Below are 19,232 nucleotides of genomic sequence, written 5' to 3'. Positions count from 1 at the left end.
AAATCTTACTTTTAAACTGGAAGTTTTTATTTTAAACATTTGTTCGTTGACTGGTAGGAATGGGGTCCGACAGCTGGGTCCATTATGGATCCAGTTTCTGGTCACACATCTCGTTTTCCCGCCAAACGGCTTTTAGACATTCCCGAGTTGTTGTTGTTTTAGTCTCAGTAATTTGCTGATGTTGAAAGGGAAACCTAATAAGATTTGATGAGTGGATTCAGGGCTGGATTTGACTTTGATGAAATGCTGAAGCCCTCCCCAATGACAGGACACTCACTGCTCAGACGAAGGTTTAGAAAATGCTCAATTTATTTCTTTAAATTGTTGATTGAGCACTTTGGCCTTGGTATGGTTCAGATGTTATTTGAGGGGTCTTTTATCGGTTAAAACATTCTTTATATCAAGAGATATTTGAATTTTATCCAATTACAACTGAATCATTAATGTGATTTAAAGCTGAAACTACTTCCCCCAGTCCCTCAGAGCCATGTGGGCGATCGTCCTCTAGTTTGGTGAAACCACGGCCGTTTGAGCTTGAGTCTTATTTGCAGATAAACGTAGCTGCAGTGTTGTGCAGGCTGTGTGGGAGGACGAGCGGCTCTGCTCAGGACAAAAACGGGAAATGATCGAACGGTGACCCCAAGTTATTTCAGGACGAAGCCGCTCGCTGCTCTAATCGAAGAAGAATTTCACCTTTTTCCACAAGACAATGATCTGGAGCCAAAACCGGACCAGCGCTGAACATCCTGGATCAGATCAGTCCTGGAGGAAACCTGAGGACCGACCCGAGGAGACGTTACATAACAGAGATTTCTGCAAAGAAGAAGAATGGAGGAAAACCACCGCTGTGAGCCACACAAAAAAAGCTGCCTCCGCTCCCACTGAGTGTTACCTGGAGGACCCATTCACATTTACAGCAGCGAGCATAAAGATAACTAGAGACATTTTCCAGGGAAAATATGATATGATTGCTACCAGCAGAAATGTTTTGATTACTGAGGTGTGAAAGTAGTTTGAACTGCGTGAGGAGAAGTGAGTGGATTCAGAGAAATGAAGTGAGGAAGAAGAGAGGAATGAGGAGAGGAAGGCAGCAAAGAAAAAGATGAGAAGAGAGACGGAGAAAGAGAGAATGAGCCCACAAATGGTTGAAAGAAGAAGATAAACACTTATGAAAAGACAGTGAAACAACCATGATGTGACAAAGGGGGAATTTCTACTCTACTCCAGCGCCTTTTGAACTGTGTCACCTGGGTTTTGCCTCTCAGGCTACTAAAGGTCTGTCCTCCTTCATATATTAGATGGACTCTCCTGGATGATTATTTAGTTTTAATTATTTAAAGCTCCATATTTTCCTCTTCTCCTGTGTTTTATTTTGAAGTGTTGATCCATCAGAAGATATAAAAACCATCTCAGTGTAGTTTTACATCTCCTCTCTCAGGCTTCTCTCTGGAGCTCTGGTGACAACAGGTCGGTGAGCCAATCAGAAGAGAGGAGGCTGTGCGTCGCTCTTTCCACACGAGCTTGCACCTTTGAGTTTGACCGCATATTTTGTTTGTGGTTAATGTTTGTTGCTGATGATTTAACCCGATCCAAGCTGTAGAAGTGCTTCAAACTGTGAGTCACTAATATTTTCTACAGGATAATTAAACAAGGCTTTTGCTTTAGCTTCTCTCACTTCGTAATGCTGTTACATTTTCTTCAAAAACTTTCATGCTGTTGCAAATTAGGAATTTCTAAACCTAATTTGAAGCTGCAGGACAGTGGTTCGACTAAAATCATCTGTGTTTTTTTCTCTGTGATTGACTGTAAAGGACGAGAGTCATGATATAGAAACTCCTGAGTAATGGAGCTCTTTGACAACAGCGTGTCAGGTTTACGTTTGAACAGCTGTCAGAGACTTGGCTTGCCTTTTGTCTTTACATTCATTTTGAAGGTTAATCCATCAAACAGCAGTGAAAAGCTCAGATTTAATGAGCTTTGATTCGTGGCACTGATGCATGAAAAGCCCTAAAATAAAAAAAAAAAGGTGGCTGTGGTTTGTTTTGTTACAAGTAGAGAAAGTGTCTCACCTCCGAACAGGTGAAGATTAAACGAAACCCACACAAGAGGGGAAAACCTCCGACAGGTTCAGAAGTGCTTCGTCAGGTTTACAGTGTTGTTAAAGGCACAGCGGGGGATTCTGGGCGATGAACCTCGTCGCTCGTCAGGTTCATTAAGGACAGAGAAAATATTAGCATTACTCAGAGATAAGTTGGAGATTCGTGTTGCTGGACTTCCCCAGGAAAGGTTTTGTTTCGGGGGTTTTAAATGACAGGAAGGTGATTCACGGCCTCGGGTGGATCTCAAGTGTTTTCTGAAGTGAAGGAGGCAGGAAATCAAACCCCGACGACTGATTACAGAGGCAGCGCTGGAGGCAGGAAGCGTACAGAGACGTGTCAGCTGGACGTTTACACAGACTGTATTGTTTTAATAGTTAGAGTACAGTTATATTACATGACCTTCGTCTCTGTTGTTTGGGCTCAGTGTTTACTGTTGGAGTTGGACGAAACAGAGAGTTCGTGAACCCTCAAAGAACAAATGTACGATAATGAAAAAGCTCAGTGATTCAGCTCTCAGCCTTGTTTCTGGAGAACAAACAAACAGCTGATTAAAAATTCCAACCAGTCGTAAAAAGTTTAACAGTTCAAAATAAAGATAATAATATAACTGATTATGCAACTCAGTTATACTCAGGTTCCAGTTTATTAGGAACACCGAGGTAAAACTAATGCAGTAACTCCTCCTTCATGAAGGTTCGGTTTGTCTTGAAACTGTCATGTTCTCCTCCATTGCATCAATCCCGAGGTTAATGGTAGAAATACAACATCTGTGTAAGTAGCTGTGCCCGCATGTATTTGATTGGTAAACGCAGCACCTTGCGTTTCATCGCATTCAGAATTGAATCTGTTTTAACAGCCATTGCGTCGATAACCCACTAAAGCCTTATGAACCTTTTTACCTCATGACCGCAAAGTGTTGAATTATTTACCTTTTTACTTGTTAAAGGCCTGAAGATGTAAAAAGCTTCTTGTTTTCCCGTAAGAGAACAAGACAATACTCGCGTTTCCATCGCAGCTTTATTATAAAAACATAGAAGCAATTTTTCTTTTTTTTGGTGTAAAGTCGACAAAACAAAGACGTGAAGAGTCTAATTTTGTGTAGTGGATGAATGTTTTGTCTTTGTCTCAGATTTATATTGTGACTCTTTAGAGGAAACACTGACTGAAATAACTGTGCTCTTACATATTGTATATTAAATAATTAATCAGTTATAACAGTTCACATTCTGGGAGTTAATGAGACAGAATTACTCAACATGAAACAAACACAGTCGAGTTAAAACAAAAAGACATTTGGGCTGAGAGCCACAGAAAAGGTGTTAATATGGAAGTGTTTACAGGTGTTACATCTGTGGCCTCCGCCCAGTGCATGCTGGGATACTCAGCAGCCGGCCGTGACCCTGAAAGGCAGTGAATGGTGGTGGAAAAAGAAATGAATGAGTCTGTGATTTCTTTGAAAGTGACATTTCAGAGATTGACATGTCGAGGATTCCTCCACAAGGTGAAATGTTAGCGTTAAATATCGCCGCAATTACCGGGCTTTTACTGTAGTAAAACGAAAAGGAAGTGATTCAGTTCAGTGACCTGCTTCTCTCTGTGTGCCTGGTTACAGTCAGTGGCTGTGAAAATTAAATGTGATTTGAAATTAAATTATCGTTGCGGGTTAATGCAGCTGAGAGCAGGGACAGTTTAGAAAACTCTCCCAGTTGGTGCCTTCAAGGGCAATCAGACATCTGAGAATTGAGAGTAGACATATTTAAATGCAGAAAAAAAAAACAACCACATGATCCTGTTGTTGTTAATATTTAATTTTTTTTTGTTATTTTTATATTGATTGAAAGAAAAAGTAAATAAAAAATCTGGATGGTATTACACTTCCTACAAAACATATTTGCTTTTGTAAGTTGGTTGTATATGAACATTGGGCTGCAACTAATAATTATATTCACGATCTAATAATCTGCTCATTATTTTCTTTATTAACTGATGAATCATTTTGTCTGCAAATGTTACAAAGTCGTGGAAAACTGCTGTTTACAATTGTTCAGAGAACAAGATGTTGCCTTCAGTTTTCAGTTTTTGTCCGACCAACAGTCAATAACCCAGAGGTATTTAAGTTATTGTCATATATCACGCATTATATGTCTCATGCACTTGCTATTTTTATTGATATTGAATAATTATTGTAGTTCATAGTTATAGTTAATTATAGTCATTAGAGTTAGAGCTGGAATACAAGGTAGAAAATTAAATTAAATGTCCATTTTTGGATTAGCTGAGAGTTAGGGGCGGAGTCAGAAACTGCCAAGATTGCAACGTCGGATCAGCTCGCTCTGAGCTTCAACACCGCTCTGCAGAAACCTGTGGGTGATTTGTCCAAACCACTTTTGTTCAGTCACAAGCTTGGAGCCTGGTATGATGGATTCTCACTTGTGAGAAATGAAGCTTCCTTGTAAGGAGAGACTGAAACATGCCAAAATAAAAACCAGTGGTCTAGTCCTTTAAACGTGAGTGGTTCCTGCTGATCCTGATTCAGTGCAGCTCTGCAGACAAAATCCTCTTCAAACATCTGAGACGCCCTCCAACTGTCTCTGAACTCAGACTGCAGCCCATCTGCTCTTCCTCCTGTCACTTTGTACTGATCTTCTATTGGAAATCAATAACTGATCAATGCTTCTTTTCTTTTTCCTTTTTTCTTTTTTTTTTTAACCACTGATCGTAAAGCCGCCAGGTGGTTCCAGATGTGTGAGTGGTACAGTGTGGATGTACAGGAAGACAGCGAGGGCTGAGCGAGGTTGAAAGAAAGACAGACAGAAAAAGAGAGAGAGAGAGAGAGAGAGAGAGAGAGAGTCAGCAGGTAGGTCGGTAGTTTTAAACGGGAACTGCGAAAATTGTTCAACAGCGTTGCCATAGCAACAGTGAGGATGTAGATCAAGGGGCTTTTTTTAAAACACACACACACACACACACACAGAGTGACACAGTGAGGTTAGCACAGGATTCCCTGCTATTCCAGTTTCTATGACAACTCACAACTCATCCTCCTCTCGCTGTCTGTCTCTCTTTTATCTTCAGCTGTAATGGAAGCAGCCATTAAGTCCTGACTTCAGCTCTGCTCTGCTTTATTGGCATGAATGGTAATCAACTGCTAATTAGCACCAATGATGATTAACACAAACGATAATTAAACACATAATAAGGTCTTGTATTGAACGGAGAGTAACATCAGCAGTAGTATAGATGGTATCAGTGATGAAGGGACCGCATGAAAATTACATCTGACTTTTTCAAATAACACAATACAGTTTATAATAATGTGTCAGTGAAGGCAACACTTGTATCTCAGAATAATATGCTACGGCACTAACATTACTTTCAGTGACTTTCAGTCCTCCAAACTGAATCTGGCAGCAAATAGAGCCGGAACGATTAGTCGATTAATCAATTAATCAATTCTGAGATCAACAGAAAAATTATTTTGATAATTATTTTAAAAAAAACAAGTATTTTGATAATCGATTAGTCATTTAAGTCATTTTCAAGCAAAAACAGTGAAAAAAACGACGTATTTGCAGATTTCAAAATCTCAAGAAGGAAATTTTCTGCTTCTCTTGGTTTTTATTTAGAATTATAAACTGAATATTTGGGGTTTTTTGGACTTTGGGTCAAACAAAACAACACATTGGAAATTGTCATTTTCAGCTCAGCCAATTTTCTTGACATTTTTTTAATCTTTCATAGACTAAAAAAATTAACCAATTAATAAAAAAAAATATCAGCAGATTAATCAACATTGAAAGAAAAAGTTTCCTGACCAGCCAGATAGCAAAATTATTCTGGTGAATACTTATACACCATGACTGTCTGGGCCACTTTTAGTGCACACACAGATAATCCGTCCTTCTGTCAGCCGACACTGCCGGATAACAGCCAGAATCGGCCCAGACGCGGCTCTGTAAGGCTGTACCTAGGAACAGTAGTGCTTTGCGCTAAATGCTAACACTAGCAGATCTGCATCCGTTTTCACATCTCACACTCAGCAAGAGAAACAATAACTATAATTCCCAAAATGCCAAATGCATTTGTTAACAATTTTCATGTAGCAACTAAATCATTTTAAGGGAAATAAGGAATGGTTATTAAAATTAGCATTTTGGCTAATTCAGTAAAATCCTGTCATGTTACCAAATAGTCCAGCAATTTTTATATTTTTGAAGCAAAACTTAAAAATGATCAATTACTACCAAACATTACTGATGAAACAGTTTCCTCTGGAAACTCAGTTTTTAAATATTAAATATAATATATGATATAATAGTGAAACCCTCACGTTTTTTCAGACAGGCCTTGATTCAAAAGTGGTGATTCAACTATTTTCTGAAACAGTGTGATATTTCCCTGTGTGAGTGTGTGTGTGGACATGGAGCTGAGGGTGAAAAACAGGAAGTGATGTAACATCCCGAGGCCATTATTAGCGCTGCAGAAGGTGGAGGTCAGACCAGAGTCAGCCGACAATCTGAATAAGATGTCGTCCCACCGTCAGAGAGGGATCCAGCAGAGAAGATGTCTGGACTTAATTACATTAACATGTCTGTGTAACGTTCTGGTCTGCAGCCTTTATTACTGTTTTCACTTAGACCTGGATTTTAAAATGCAGAAATGTCTGCGGCTGTGAGAAGTGTCTGTGGGAGGCTGTGAGATTCACGCTAATGTCTCATACAGCTGTTAATGTTATTGTAATAAACAGACACAGTTTCCGAGACGTGTTTCAGCCAAAACAAAATAATGTCAAATTATAAGATGGAGAAAAGCTGCAGTTAAAAGTTTAGTTTTTAACCTTTACCATGCTCCTACTAAACTCCAGACCTTTACAAATAAGTAAAGATGTATTTATATAGCACCTTACACAGATAAAAAAAATCACAAAGTGCTTTACATTATAAAAAATATAAAAGTTCAGGAGATAGGACAATAAATACAAATACTGTGCATTGACAATATAAAACTATATCTGTTGACTGTGGCTTTAATTACACTGAACGATCCTGTTTGTTTGATACGAAGCATCATCATTTTGGCGCTAACGTATTAGTAAGTGTCGGAGGCCGGAAAAAAACTTTCCCAGTTTTAATTGAGACTTAATTTAAACTCATGATTTCAGTTGAATATGTCATGAGCGCAACTTGGTGCTAAACATGGCGTACAGCTGAGGATGATGGGAATGTCATGACCCCGTGGTGGCGCCAAAGGAAAAGAAAAATTCAGTTTACAGTGATTTATCTTCTCATCTTCTCATTTCAGTGGCTGAAATCTGCAGATATTTATATTGTTTCACTATTTTAATAATGATAATAATAATAGTGATAAAAATAATTTATACCTAGATAACAAGATATTATCAGGAGGAAACGATTTTGACTGGACCTCATACACTAAGTCACAGTAACTCTCCTCCTTAGCAACAGTCCTTAGTAACTCGTTAGCTGACGAGGTCTGATCTTGTAAGAAAAGATTTCTGCCCTTGATTAAAATATTCTCTGATGCGTTGATCAGTGCGTCGTCCTGACATTTTCAGTTTCCATCTGCATCTGATTAACAAGGTAATTACAACGAGAAAACAAGCTTTGTTATCTCGAGATAACGGGGTAATTATCTCGTTATCTCGGCGCCTCTCTCCTGATGATATCTTGTTATCTTGAGATAAAGGGATAAAAAAATATTTGCGAGTATTGCATTTCTCTGCTTCCGTATAAAACAACATCATTGTAACTCACAAACAGTAAATACAATAATAAATTAGCACAACGTGCACAGACGACAACAACGAGTTCAACAAAATGTTTGTACTTAAAATTTCTGATACAATAAATTAATCATCAAAACAGTTGCAGATAATTTTTCTGTCGTTCGACTAATCGATTAATCAATAACCCAGATGGAGATTTTGGATTCAAAAATCTTAATTTGTAAAGTAACTGAAGCAGTTGGATCCATTTAAAGGCAGTAAAAAGAAGAAATTTCCGCTCTGACATGTTCAGCACTGATGGAGAGATGAAGGGAAAGATAATTAAAACAGCTTTAATTACTTTGAGAACAGTTTCCACCTGATGATGAGTCAGTGTTTGTCCTCAGACCATGATCATAATGTGTGTGTGTGTGTGTGTGTGTGTGTGTGTGTGTGTGTGTGTGTGTGTGTGTGTGTGTGTGTGTGTGTGTGTGTGTGTGTGTGTGTGTGTGTGTGTGTGTGTGTGTGTGTGTGTGTGTGTGTGTGTGTGTGTGTGTGTGTGTGTGTGTGTGTGTGTGTGTGTGTGTGTGTGTGTGTGTGTGTGTGTGTGTGTGTTGCAGCCACATGCCTCTGAGTCCGGCTGCTGACACCAAACATGATCGCCCGCGACAACAGGCGGTTACTAACGGCAACCCGACAGGCTCTGCTGTTGCCAGGGACGACGACGCGGATGACACGCCCCCTGGAAACAGCATTGTCGTCCGCATTGGCATCCCGGACCTGCAGCAGACGGTAACACATGTGCACACACACACACACACATATATATGTAAAAACCTGGAGTACACAGGATGAAATGAATGAATCAGCAGCACAAACCTGTCTGTCTGTCTGTCTGTCTGTCTGCCTGTGTGTCTCTTTCTCTGTCTGTCTGTCTCTCTGTCTCTGGCTCCCTCAGAAGTGTTTGCGGTTGGACCCAGAGTTACCAGTTTGGACCAGTAAGCAGAGGGTTCTGGTGACGTTGACTCAGTCTCTGTCGGATGTTTTGAACTATGGTCTCTTCCAGCCGGCGTTCAACGGCCGAGCCGGAAAGTTTCTGGACGAGGAGCGCCTGCTGAAGGAGTATCCTCTGCCCCCCATCACACCCATCCCCTACCTGGAGGTGAGTGGACGGTTCAACCAATCACGAGTCGCCGGCGACGGTCAGAGCGGGAGCCATATTGTTTTCAGGTTGTCTGTCCGTCTCATTCTCGTGGACATGATATCTCGGTAACGCCTCGGTGGAACTTCTTCAAATCTGGCGCAAACATTCAGTAGAACTCACGGATGGACTGGTTAGATTTTGGTGGTCAAAGGTCAAAGGTCAAGGGTGTGATGACCGCACTAAATGTGGTTTTTGGTCTTGTGAACACGATATCTCCGTACCGCCTTGAGGGAATTTCTTCAAATTTGGTAAAAAATGTTCACCTGAGCTCAAGGACAAACTGATTTTGGTGGCTAAAGGTTCAGAGTTAAAAGGTCAAGGTCACAGTGACCTCAAAACATGATTTTGGCCTTGTGAACACAAATCTCCAGGACTCAAGGGGATCCCTTCAAGTTTTGCACGAACATTCACTTGGACTCAAGGATGGACTTATTAGATTCTGGTGGCCAAAGATCAAGGTCAAGTTTAGTCAAGGCGTTACTGAGATATCGTGTCCACGAGAATGTGACGGATGTACGGGCGAAAACAAAATGGCTCCCGCTCTGACTGTCTGCTATTATAACTGGCATTAACTAGTCTTCACTCCCATAAACTACCACTAACCATAACTAGTGAACTGTACGACCCCCAGTAACCTTTCATCCTTGATTTTATCCTCACAGTTTCGTTATAAGAGGAGAGTTTACACACAGAGCTACGTGGACGATAAACAGCTGGCCAAGTTACACACCAAGGTACACACACACACACACACACACACACACACAAACCAAAGTGGCTTTTGATGAATTACTTTATGTGCAGCAATAAAGAAAAGTTTTATTTTGTATGAAACTTCGTTATCTTTCCTAACAGTATGAACAATGACACGTGTTTAATAAGAAACCTGCTGCGGTCACGTCTCCACCGAGGAGACTCGTCTGGAGGATTACTACTGTTTTCTTCAGGTGTGACCTTGTCGTTTTTCAGGCCAACCTGAAGCGGTTCATGGAGCACGTTCATCAGAAGAACGTGGAGAAAGTTTCCAAATGGCTGGAGAAAGGCCTGGACCCCAACTTCCACGACTCTGACAGTGGGGGTGCGTACAAAACACACACAGCTGAAACACACACACAGCTCTCACATTATGTTATGTTTGTTTCATTAAACACAAACACTAACAAGTCTGACGTTTGTTTGTTGTCATATCCTGCTACATGTTTGACATGTGTTTAGCCTAGCATAGCACAAGAGGAAACTGCTAGCATAGCTCCATCAAAAGGTAACATACTTTCTGATTATAAAGAGTTTATAAGCTGTAATTAATGACTTTATTAATGTTAAATCATTTGATGATGCTTATAAGCCCTTTATAAGAACAGCTTTTGTGTTGCCAGGTTGTGGTAAAGCCTCCTCCAGCCAATACTTCTTACCTCTTGAATTCATAAGGGAGATTTCAGATTTTTAATTATATGCTTAAAGGAGCTATATGTAAGTTTTTGCTAAGGCTACATAGCTAATGTTAGTATTAACAGCTGTTTACTCTCCAGGCTAGAAGAAACTTTGTGAGTTCAGCATCAAACTCACCAACAGCTGTCCCCAGAGGTGGAAAGCAGCGGTGATATTAACTTGTTTTGCTTTTAGTTCAATCACCATTTTCTTCTACTGAATTTAGCATGCTAACCAGCTAACCCCGCTCTGGCTGCACTGTCTCGTCCAGTCTGAAGAAGTAGCTCCTCAGAGGACACATTATAACCTCTTGTCTTGTAAATACGATGGCTGAATTGGCAGCAGAGAAAACTTACATAAGGCACCTTTAATTATATTTTCTGTGAGTTTAATCTTGTTGTATATGAAGATTTTATTCTCTCAGATACATGATCCTGATGGAAACGTAGTAAATCCCTGTTGTAAGAGTTTAAAGGTCCTATATTTTATATTTTTCAAATGTTTTATTTATAGCATAGATATAAATATATAGAAGATATAAAAACCACCTCAGTGTAGTTTTACATCTCCTCTCTCAGGCTTCTCTCTGGAGCTCTAGTAACAACAGGTCTGTGAGCCAATCAGAAGAGAGGAGGCTCTGAGCATCTCTTCTGATTGGCTGACTGTTTTTCTGAATGATCTAATGAAAATAAAGCAGATTTCAGGTAAAAACACTCAGAGAAACCAAATCCTGCAAGGTTTGGATGGTGGGTCCAGGTGGGCGGGGCTTGGTGGCTGCTTTGTTGTGACATCACAAAGTTCCAGAAGTCCTGACGGCTGGTTTTCAGGCTCAGTTTCTGAATACAGGCTGTGTGCATTTCTCTGTGGACTGAGGCTTTGATACTTTCACAGTATTAATATAGAAGCTAGAGCTGATCTATAATCACACTACACATGGACAGAGACCTTTAGACCGGATGGAGCTTTAAATATGATGTAAAACAACAATACTGAGGACATGAACTCATGTCCTCGAGGAGAATGTGTGTTTATTTTGCTCTGATTGTGTAACAGTAATAACTGAAGTTTGTCTCTTTCTGACTCAGAGTGTCCTCTGACTCTGGCCGTGCAGTTGGAGGAGAGTTGCGAGCTGATTAAAGTCCTTCGCAGCGGTGGAGCTCACCTGGACTTCAGGACCAGAGATGGCATCACAGCCCTGCACCGAGCCGTCCTCTGCAGGAACAGCGCTGCTCTGACTGTGAGGAAACACCAGCCTCTCGCTGTGTTTGTCCCATTTTTTATTATCGGGGCCTGAGGGCAGGTTCAGATGGAGGCTGAGCAAAATCTCGAAAGGATGAGTCAAAATGCAAATAAAGCAAAGAGAAAAATTGTCTAAACACACCCTCAGGACCCTTATAGCCTCAGTGTTCAGGAACAGCTAAATCATCAGTGTGTTCTCTGGTCCATCACTGTCACATTATAGGATGTAATGGAAGATGCAGCCTCTGAAGCCTGAACATGTCGAGTCTAGCTTTGCTCAGACGCTGGGGATCTCGTGGCAGCTCCTCTCAGCTGCACCGACACCTTCTCCAACACCCGGGGCCAGAATTACTGAGGCTTCGTACTCTGGTTTTTCAGACGCAGATGTGACTCATTCTGTCTCCGAATGTATTTATCAGTCGCAACTGTCAGCAAGTGTCTGCAAGGTGCATTTCTACATCTCTGCGGTTTAGGCAGGATCAGGATCAGGATCAGGATCAGGATCAGGATCAGGATCAGGACTTAGGTGGTGAGTTTTGTGGGGAAAACACAGTTTAACTTGTGAGTGCTGTCCTGGTCCTCAGACCCTGCTGGACCTGGGCGCGTCTCCGGACTACAAGGACAGCAGAGGTCTCACTCCTCTCTATCACTCTGCCATGGTGGGTGGTGCCCCCTACTGCTGTGAGCTGCTGCTGCAGGACCACGCCAGCATCGGTACGGAGGCTCCACAGTGTCAATCCTGTGTGTGTGTGTGTGTGTGTGTGTGTGTGTGTGTGTGCGTGTGTGTGTGCGTGCGTGTGTGTGTGTGTGATGGCGTCGCTGCTGACCTTTAAACATGGCTGTTCAACTACTTTTAATAACCAATAATTTAGATTGTGTTTTTTCAGAAAGAAAAAAAAACACTTCACTTTTGAAACACTGCTGAAAGACTTCTTGTTGTCATGGTTGCAGGGATGACTGATGAGAATGGGTGGCAGGAAATCCACCAGGTGACACACACACACACACACACACACACACACACACACACACAGACACACACACAATCAGTTAAATTACTTGTACTGATGAAAAGTTCAAACTCTGTACAATTATGATTGTGTGTGTGTGTGTGTGTGTGTGTGTGTGTGTGTGTGTGTGTGTGTGCGTGCGTGCGTGCGTGCGTGCGTGCGTGCGTGCGTGCGTGCGTGTGTGTATATATGCGTGTGTGTGAGTTCAGGCATGTCGCTATGGTAACGTGCAGCACTTGGAGCACCTGCTGTTCTATGGCGCTGACATGAGTTCCCAGAATGCATCGGGAAACACCGCACTGCACCTCTGTGCACTCTACAACCAGGTAACTCAAACCAAATGTGAATAGTATATATTTTTACACCTCAGTCATGTTATTAACAAACTCTGTGTTTTTATGTCAATATTTATTCTGTAGTAAATAAAATAATCGTTGATGGTTTTGCAGGACAGCTGTGCCAGAGTGCTGCTGTTCAGAGGAGCAAACAAGGACATCAAGAACTACAACAACCAGACTGCCTTTCAGGTAAAATGAAAATAAAACTACAATAACCAGACTGCCTGTCAGGTAAAATAGAAACTGAACTACATTTGGTAACCATAGTTAGAAACATGAAGGTTTTATATTTGTGTCTAGAAAAGTTCTTTTTTCTTAAGTGTGATCTCATCAAATTGTAAAGTCTAATAGAAAGACAAACAACAAATGTTAATTAATCTGCTGCTGAAAATAGTCCCCAACAAATTCTCAAAAGTTTGTTTGATAAAAACTGAAAAAGTATTGAAATTTTTTTTCACGCCGAAAAAATGAACCCAGAACTTTGCTGATCCAGTTGCTGTTGTTATGATAATGCTTGTGTGTGTGTGTGTGTTGTGTGTGTGTGTGTGTGTGTGTGTGTAGGTGGCGATCATTGCTGGGAACTTTGAACTTGCAGAAATCATTAAGATCCACAAAACCTCTGATGTTGGTGAGTTGGCTTAGAGTTTAAACATGTTTACATCATGTGTGTATTATTTGCACATATTACAGTAGCTGGTTACGTTAACTCTGTGTGTGTGTGTTTGTGTGTGTATATATGTGTATATGTGCCCAAGTAGTTCCCTTCAGAGAAACTCCCTCCTATACCAAACGACGCCGGGGCGGCGTGACCAGGCCGTCGGCTGGAAATGGTCTTTCATCTCCACGTTCTCTGATTCGCTCAGCAAGTGACAATGCTCTGGAAAGCCCCGCCTCCTCTCCTGGCCCCTCCCTCCAAAGCCTGGAGACACACCACGACACTCACACACACTCGCTACGACGACACACACGCCGACTCAGGTACACACATATAAGACACTCGTGTGTACGGGTGTAGTTGACATTAGTATGAGTGTAGTTGACATTAGTACGGGTGTAGTTGACTGGTGTAGTTGACATTAGTACTGGGGTAGTTGACAGTAGTAATGGTTTAGTTGACTGGTGTAGTTGATATTATTACGGGTGTAGTTGACAGTTGTACTGGTGTAATTGACATTAGTATGAGTGTAGTTGACATTAGTACTGGTTTAGTTGACATTAGTACTGGTTTAGTTGACAATAGTAATGGTGTAGTTGACTGGTGTAGTTGACAGTTGTACTGGTGTAGTTGACATTATTACGGGTGTAGTTGACAGTAGTACGGGTGTAGTTGACAGTTGTACTGGTGTAGTTGACATTAGTACGGGTGTAGTTGATAGTTGTACTGGTGTAGTTGACATTAGTACGGGTGTAGTTGATAGTAGTACTGCTGTAGTTGACATTAGTACTGGTGTAGTTGACATTAGTACGGGTGTAGTTGACATTAGTACGGGTGTAGTTGACATTAGTACGGGTGTAGTTGACATTAGTACTGGTGTAGTTGACATTAGTACGGGTGTAGTTGACAGTAGTACTGGTGTAGTTGATAGTAGTACTGCTGTAGTTGACATTAGTACTGGTGTAGTTGACATTAGTACGGGTGTAGTTGACAGTAGTACTGGTGTAGTTGATAGTAGTACTGGTGTAGTTGACATTAGTACTGGTGTAGTTGACAGTAGTACTGGTGTAGTTGATAGTAGTACTGGTGTAGTTGACATTAGTACTGGTGTAGTTGACATTAGTACGGGTGTAGTTTGCTTCAGTAGCAGTTGACAACAGTATTATTGTAGCTACTAAAGCACACTTACAGTAAACTACAGCACTCGGTTATCACTGAGTAACCATGACGACTGTATCTTTGGATGCTGCTGGGCCTTTAAGCATCCGGTTTAAAGTCTGACCTGCCTGTCCGCAGCCCGAGCGGTGGAGGTCATGTGGAGACCAGTCCCCCGTCCTCCCCTCCCCTGACCCCACAGATGAGGAAGAGGAGGCTGTATAGTGCCGTACCGGGACGCACCTTCATCGCCACCCGATCCCACGTCCCCCAGGGGCCCGGCGAGATCCAGCTGCACCGAGGCGAGAGAGTGAAAGGTCAGACAGAAAAGACGATGTTGCATTAGACGTGTGTCGTTCTGCATGTCGTGAAAATACCACCATGTTTTGAGTCCTGACAGTGACTAACGATGAGCGTGTGTGTTGTGGATCTTCAGTGCTGTCTATAGGTGAGGGAGGATTCTGGGAAGGAAGTGTTAAAGGAAGAACTGGTTGGTTTCCTGCTGAGTGTGTTGAAGAAGTCCAGATGAGACAATACGACCCCAGACTGGGTAAAAACTATAAATATAAATGTATTAAATATGTAATATACACACCTACTGTATAGTGAACATTTAGATATGATGTAAGACGGATGTAAACTGTGGTTCATTTTAAATGCTCATGTATGTTTCAGAGACGAGGGAGGACCGCACTAAAAGACTGTTCAGACATTATACTGTAGGATCCTATGACAACTACACCTCCTACAGGTAAAACACCAGTACTACACCACCTGCACCAACACTACACCACTCACAGATACAGTGGTTTTAGGTGGATACAATTATTAACCATTACTTTACTATTTATTATGAAGTTAACTTTACATAGTCAGGTAAAAATATTACATCCAAACAATAGAATTATGATAAAATAATATAAAATAAGTAAATGTTTTATGCCAAATCATAAATAAATATAATTTATTATTTATCATCATTTATTAATAACTCCTGATAGTTATTTTAAAGTTTAACTAAATAAAATGATAATGTCTATTCATTATTTATATGTAATTTATCAAATATGATTTATTTACTTTATTAATTCATCATTTTAATGAAATAGAATAATGAACTGCCACATCCAATGAATATGTTATTTTATTATTGCATTTTGAATGTGTACATCTACATTGCTTAGTGTAACATCGATTATAAAAGTAATCAGTTCAAATGAAGTAATGGAAAAGGTCAGTGATGGCTATGAATAATAATAAGAAATTATATTTACCTAACACTTTTCATAATGTGCTATTTTCACAAAGTCCTTGAGAAATCAATACAAAAAAGTGGAATCAGTTTTATTTACATCCGCCAGTTTTACAAATCACAACAGAGAGGGAAATAACAGTCAAGTTAAACTAATTAAAAACACAATGACAATATTAGGTGGATAAACATTTATTAAGAATATGGACACAGGAGTGGACACAAGCTGGAGGTCAAACTGTAAAACTGAAATGTTTTAATGTTTGATTCTAGATTTTTTTAGGCAGATTATTTTACACATCATGGACCTGTGCATCTGCTGTAACCCTAACACTAATGTTAACGTAATGCATCTTTTAATCCAGTTTAACTCTCCCGATACTATTAATATTCATATTTAAATCAATATAACACATTTATTTACGATTTAATATATTGACGTATGTAATTTTAAATCTCCAATCTCTGAATTTAAGATGAGGTGAAAATGTTTGTGTCTCTTCTGTCAGTGACTACGTGATCGAGGAGAAGACGGCCGTGCTGCAGAAGAGAGAGAGCGAGGGATTCGGCTTCGTCCTCAGAGGAGCTAAAGGTAGAAACAGAGGGATGAGCGGATGGATGGACGGATGGAGGAGTGGTGGGTGTTTGGAGGTGTTGAAAAAAGAGGAAGATATTTAAAACAGAGTGAAGTCTTCAGAGGAAGAGCAGAGAGCTTTAAAACTCCTCGCTGTGTTGTTTCATAATAACGACACAGTCCGCTGAGTCTCTGGTATCCATGGAAACCATGAAGACCACATCCTTCGTCCTGACGTGATTATTACAGCGACAGCGAGCAGTGATTTAAAAAACGGAAGCAGACTGAGAGTTAATTTATTCTATTATCTCTGCTGTAAATTCAGTTTTCTTTTTTTTTCTTTTACTGATCTCCTCCATGTTTCACAACATAGAAGTCTAAATACTACGATTCCCATGAGCCTCAGCTGTAAACTTGACCAGCCCCGTAGCGTCAGAATCAAAATACCAAAATAAAACCTTATTTCTGTCTCTGCCTGTTTCAAGCTGAGACGCCCATCGAGGAGTTTGCCCCCACCCCGGCCTTTCCCGCTCTTCAGTACCTGGAGTCAGTGGACCAGGGGGGTGTGGCTTGGAGGGCGGGGCTACGGACTGGAGACTTTCTCATAGAGGTAACACCTGTCCTCTCACCTGTGGCATCATAATTAAAGCATTTCAGTGTAATCTAAAACAGTGTGTGTGTGTGTGTGTGTGTGTGTGTGTGTGTGTGTGTGTGTGTGTGTGTGTGTGTGTGTGTGTGTGTGTGTGATCCAGGTGAATGGCAGCGACGTGGTGAAGGTGGGTCACCGGCAGGTAGTCAGTCTGATCCGACAGGGAGGAAGTCGCCTGCTGATGAAAGTCGTGTCTGTTTCCAGAAAATCTGAGTCCAACCTGATCAGGAAGAAAGGTCCCGCCGTCATTATTCATTATTATTTATTTATTCATCAATATTCATTATTATTTATTTATTTATTCATTATTATTAATTATTATTTATATAGTTAATTCACCTCGTGAAGCAACCAGCTTATTTTTAAGGAATAATTCTTGTGTCATTTCTTTTATTTTCTTATATTGAAACTTATTTTTGATTTAAATTGTAAAATTGAGGTTTATTAAACAAGTTTTACATATAAACTATGAACTGAAATTCAGTTGTAAGGAGCAACAGCCAATGGAAGAACTCCAACTCAGTCACATTACATTCAGCTGACCAATGGTGGAACTATGATCACTCAGTCAGTCAGCGACTTCATGATTATTGAGCTAGCTCTGCTGTTGCGTTCCAGATTAAAATGACATCAATACAATATAATAATTAGAGCTGAAATGATAAAGTCGCTCAACAAAATCAATAATCTGCGATCATTTTGATGATGACATGAATCATTTCAGTTTTGGAGCAAAAAAGTGAAAAACAAAAAACATCCTCAGATTTAAACTTTAACTTTAAACAAAGAGACTTTGCTGTTTTTTTGTTTCATATCATAGAATTTCTTTTGGTTTTGGACCGAAAGGTCTAATGTCCTGTCATTGTTGACTTTTTCACACCTTTGTCAAGCAGGTTTCATCCTTTATGTCGGCCACTGAAACAAGATTTTGGAGAGAATAAATGTAGGAGGGGCACCTCGGGGCGACGGCCTGGATTTGAGTCCGACCCGAGGGCATTTGCTGCATCTCATCTCCTCTCTCTCTCTCTCTTTTCCTGACTTTCCTGTCTCTCTCTGTCTGTGACTGTCAGAATAAAGGCAAAAAATCTCCAAAAAATAACTAAAAAAAAAAAAATGAAATGTAGGAAACACTCTGCCCCAGCAATTAGTCATAAAACTAAAAATAGGCCTACGTCTCTCAACAAGAGAGGCGGTGATCGCTTAAACAAGTCTCTCTGAAGCTGCTGGTTCTGGTTTATTATGACAGATTTGTCGACTCTACCACAGAGGATCTGAAATCACATCTGAATTTCGATATAATACTGTAATGATATTTAACTCAAAGGCCAAAAAGCCAAGTTATTTTCACTTATTTTTACTTATTTCTGTTTTCAGCTCCACCCCCTCCGAAACGAGCCCCCAGCACCTCGCTCACACTTCGATCCAAGTCCATGACCGCTGACCTGGAGGAGATAGGTAAAACAAACACACACACACACACATGCACAGTGTTAAATCAAACTGTAGGAGTGCGTGTTGTTGACCTTTGCTCTGTCTGCAGCCAGGAGGAGACGTTTTGGTGAGTGAGTCACGTGGATCTGACGGTGCAGCTGTTGTTGTGTTTGTGGCTTTAGTATTAATGTGTGTGACGGTGTTGTAGAACTGGCATGAAGTTGGACTGATGTTGGACTGATGTTGGACTGATGTTGGAAAGATGGCATGGTGTTTCAGTCCGGGCTGTATCCGAACACGTCCTCGGTCTAAATATGTTTCAGGGAATTTGGAGGTTTAATGACTTAAAAACAAGTTTACAGTCCATTAGCGTTTTTCCATCGGATGGTAGGAACTCGACTCGACTTTTTCCACTGCAGATAGAACCTCCTCAATGCAACGTCTTCGCCTCCTCAGTTGACCACAGCGTGGTT

At 40.7% G+C, this 19,232-nt stretch overlaps 1 protein-coding gene across 5 annotated transcripts in view; it reads left to right on the top strand.

Moving 5' to 3' along the window:
* The window catches only part of shank3b (SH3 and multiple ankyrin repeat domains 3b), a 45,632-nt gene that overhangs the window by 12,195 nt on the left and 14,205 nt on the right, over positions 1-19,232 (top strand). For 2 of the 5 annotated variants that reach the window (XM_056368262.1, XM_056368267.1), the window contains exons 3-21: positions 8,445-8,616; positions 8,783-8,986; positions 9,691-9,762; positions 9,998-10,106; positions 11,542-11,693; positions 12,280-12,409; positions 12,647-12,684; positions 12,915-13,031; positions 13,155-13,232; positions 13,605-13,671; positions 13,799-14,021; positions 14,995-15,170; positions 15,290-15,403; positions 15,529-15,604; positions 16,615-16,697; positions 17,165-17,289; positions 17,432-17,564; positions 18,703-18,783; positions 18,869-18,886. In XM_056368262.1, coding sequence (XP_056224237.1) covers positions 8,449-8,616; positions 8,783-8,986; positions 9,691-9,762; positions 9,998-10,106; positions 11,542-11,693; positions 12,280-12,409; positions 12,647-12,684; positions 12,915-13,031; positions 13,155-13,232; positions 13,605-13,671; positions 13,799-14,021; positions 14,995-15,170; positions 15,290-15,403; positions 15,529-15,604; positions 16,615-16,697; positions 17,165-17,289; positions 17,432-17,564; positions 18,703-18,783; positions 18,869-18,886 — 2,164 coding nt within the window. In that variant the 5' untranslated portion in view covers positions 8,445-8,448. The remainder of the gene's footprint in view (positions 1-8,444; positions 8,617-8,782; positions 8,987-9,690; positions 9,763-9,997; positions 10,107-11,541; positions 11,694-12,279; positions 12,410-12,646; positions 12,685-12,914; positions 13,032-13,154; positions 13,233-13,604; positions 13,672-13,798; positions 14,022-14,994; positions 15,171-15,289; positions 15,404-15,528; positions 15,605-16,614; positions 16,698-17,164; positions 17,290-17,431; positions 17,565-18,702; positions 18,784-18,868; positions 18,887-19,232) is intronic. The other 3 variants (XM_056368266.1, XM_056368263.1, XM_056368265.1) reach the window with 3 other exon arrangements.

Source organism: Seriola aureovittata, chromosome 22 (assembly GCF_021018895.1).
Source record: "Seriola aureovittata isolate HTS-2021-v1 ecotype China chromosome 22, ASM2101889v1, whole genome shotgun sequence".
In the NCBI taxonomy this organism is placed as follows: Eukaryota; Metazoa; Chordata; class Actinopteri; order Carangiformes; family Carangidae; genus Seriola; species Seriola aureovittata.
This window is presented reverse-complemented; position numbering and strand designations above follow the sequence as displayed.